This window comes from Carcharhinus amblyrhynchos, chromosome 18 (assembly GCF_965287045.1).
Source record: "Carcharhinus amblyrhynchos chromosome 18, sCarAmb.v2.hapA, whole genome shotgun sequence".
Taxonomy (NCBI): Eukaryota; Metazoa; Chordata; class Chondrichthyes; order Carcharhiniformes; family Carcharhinidae; genus Carcharhinus; species Carcharhinus amblyrhynchos.
Window position 1 is genome coordinate 1,586,655 of NC_137341.1, and position 2,334 is coordinate 1,588,988.

Here is a 2,334-nt window from a genome sequence, read left to right on the forward strand (position 1 = left end):
GACAGGAATATGTCTCGCGTTGTTTAATGGTACAGATTAGATATATTTATGGTTCTGTAATCAAATTCATTTATTAATATTTCTAGTAATGTAATACAGTAATGCGTTATATTTATCCAGTCACACAGTCATTACAGCACAGAAGGAGTACAATGGATAATCTGAGTCACTGCTGAATCTCTGTCAAGCAATTCTGTCAGTCCTGAATGGCTTCCATTCTGTGACCCTGCAACGCCCGTTCAATTTCATTGAGAAATTGTGGGTCATCTCTGCTTGATTATCCTCAGGCAGCAAATTCAATATCATGATCAATCACAATCCGCTGTATCTTAACCAACTGGAGCCAAGCTATCCATTAAACATATTTTTAGTCCAGTCATATCGGCATATCTGTCTGGCAGTTTGCATGAAGATTTTCAGCTATGTGTGTCCAGGACAGGAAGCGGTGAGCATGGATCTGTCAATCAGCACCTTCAGGAGAATTGGGAGGGTGAATATTAGATACAGCAGAGTGAGAATGGAGGGAGAGTGTGTGGGATGGAGATTTACAGCTTTTGGGGAATGAGAGAGGAAAGAATGTTCCATAAAAACTAGAATTGTCTGTTCTGAATTTCTATCCTGGACTGACACTGATGGCATTGTAAATTCCTTTTACAGGATGTGAAAAGGTGAGGACTTACAGACAGGAATCTCAATCCAAACGTCACATTAAGATCTGTCACTTGATTCATCATGACGTGAATATGATTGGACTTTGAACCCAAAAGGAGAAATGTTTCTCTATTCTGTCAACTTCAAACATCAGTGTGACTGGAAAAGCACCCAACACACCCCCCGCCCCGAGTGAGAGTGTTCCAGTGTATTTACCATGGAAAGAGCTTTAACCAGTTACACAGCTTGAAAAAGCGTTGCAGCATTCACAGCGGGGAGAGACCGTGTTCAGCGTGTGGACAAGGCTGCAACTGATAACTAAACCTGGAGAGTGACAAGGACACCCGCACCACAGAGAAACCGTGGAAATGCGGAGACTGTGGGAAGGGATTCAGGTCCCCATCTGCGGTGGAAACTCATCGACGAAGTCACACTGGGGAGAGGCCGTTCACCTGCTCCGTGTGTGCAGAAGGATTCACTCGGTTGTCCCATTTGCGGAGACACCAGCGAGTTCACACCGGGGAGAGACCGTTCATCTGCTCTTTGTGTGGGAAGGGATTCACCCAGTTATCCAGCCTGCTGAGACACCAGCGGGTTCACACGGGGGAGAGACCGTTCACCTGCTCTGTGTGTGGGAAGGGATTCACTCAGTTACCCCATTTGCAGGAACACCAGGGAGTTCACACCGGGGAGAGACCGTTCACCTGCTCTGTGTGTGGGAAGGGATTTACAAACTTATCCGGCCTGCTGAGTCACAATGTCACTCACACCAGTGAGAGACCCTTTAAATGCTCTGATTGTGGGAGTGAATTCAAAAGGTCTCAGGAACTGGTGATCCATCAGCGCATTCACACCGAGGAGAGACCGTTTAGCTGCTCTCACTGCACAAAGAGATTCAGAACATCGTCCCATTTGCAGAGACACCAGCAAATTCACACAGGGGAGAGACCATTCAGCTGCTCTCAGTGTGGGAAGAGATTCACTCGCTTGTCCAGCCTGCAGAGTCACAATCTGACTCACAGCAACGAGAGACCCTTTAAATGCTCTGACTGTGGGAGCGCCTTCAAAACCTCTCGGGATCTGAAGGACCACCAGCGGATTCACACCGAGGAGAAACCCTTCAGCTGCTCTCACTGCAGCAAGATGTTCCGGACGTCAACCGCCCTGCAAAACCATGAGCGAGTTCACACCGGGGAGAGGCCGTTCACCTGCTCTGTGTGTGGGAAGGGATTCACACGGTCGTCCACCCTGCGGAGGCACCAGCGAGTTCACCAGTGATTCCAGGGGTTGGATTCTGCTGTTAGTCACACCCAGGACTGAACCGTGTTCATTCTGACAGTGGGTGAAGTGGGAGGGTTGGAGGGTTTCTTTCTGCTGGACTGGCCGGTCTCACAACTTTGTTTCCAGTGGGCTGAGCCTGGGAGAGCACATTTCATAAGAACATAAGAAATAGGAGCAGGAGTAGGCCATCTAGCCCTTCGAGCCTGCCCCGCCATTCAATAAGATCATGGCTGATCTGTCGTGTCTCAGTTCCACTTTCCCGCCCTCTCCCCATAACCCTTAATCCCCTCTCTCATCAAAAACCCATCAACCCGCGTCTTAAATATATTTAGCGAGGCAGCCTCCACCACTTCAACGGGCAGAGAATTCCAGAGATTCACCACCCTTTGAGTGAAGAAGTTC

At 48.5% G+C, this 2,334-nt stretch overlaps 1 protein-coding gene across 1 annotated transcript; it reads left to right on the forward strand.

Annotated features, from left to right (window-relative positions):
• Positions 1-969: 969 nt before the first annotated feature.
• On the forward strand, positions 970-2,093 carry LOC145355157 (uncharacterized; the record flags this gene model as incomplete). Its single annotated transcript, XM_080207074.1, has 1 exon — positions 970-2,093. A coding segment is annotated over one exon (960 nt), but the record flags the coding sequence as incomplete, so codon positions are not given.
• Between the last annotated feature and the right edge of the window lie 241 nt (positions 2,094-2,334).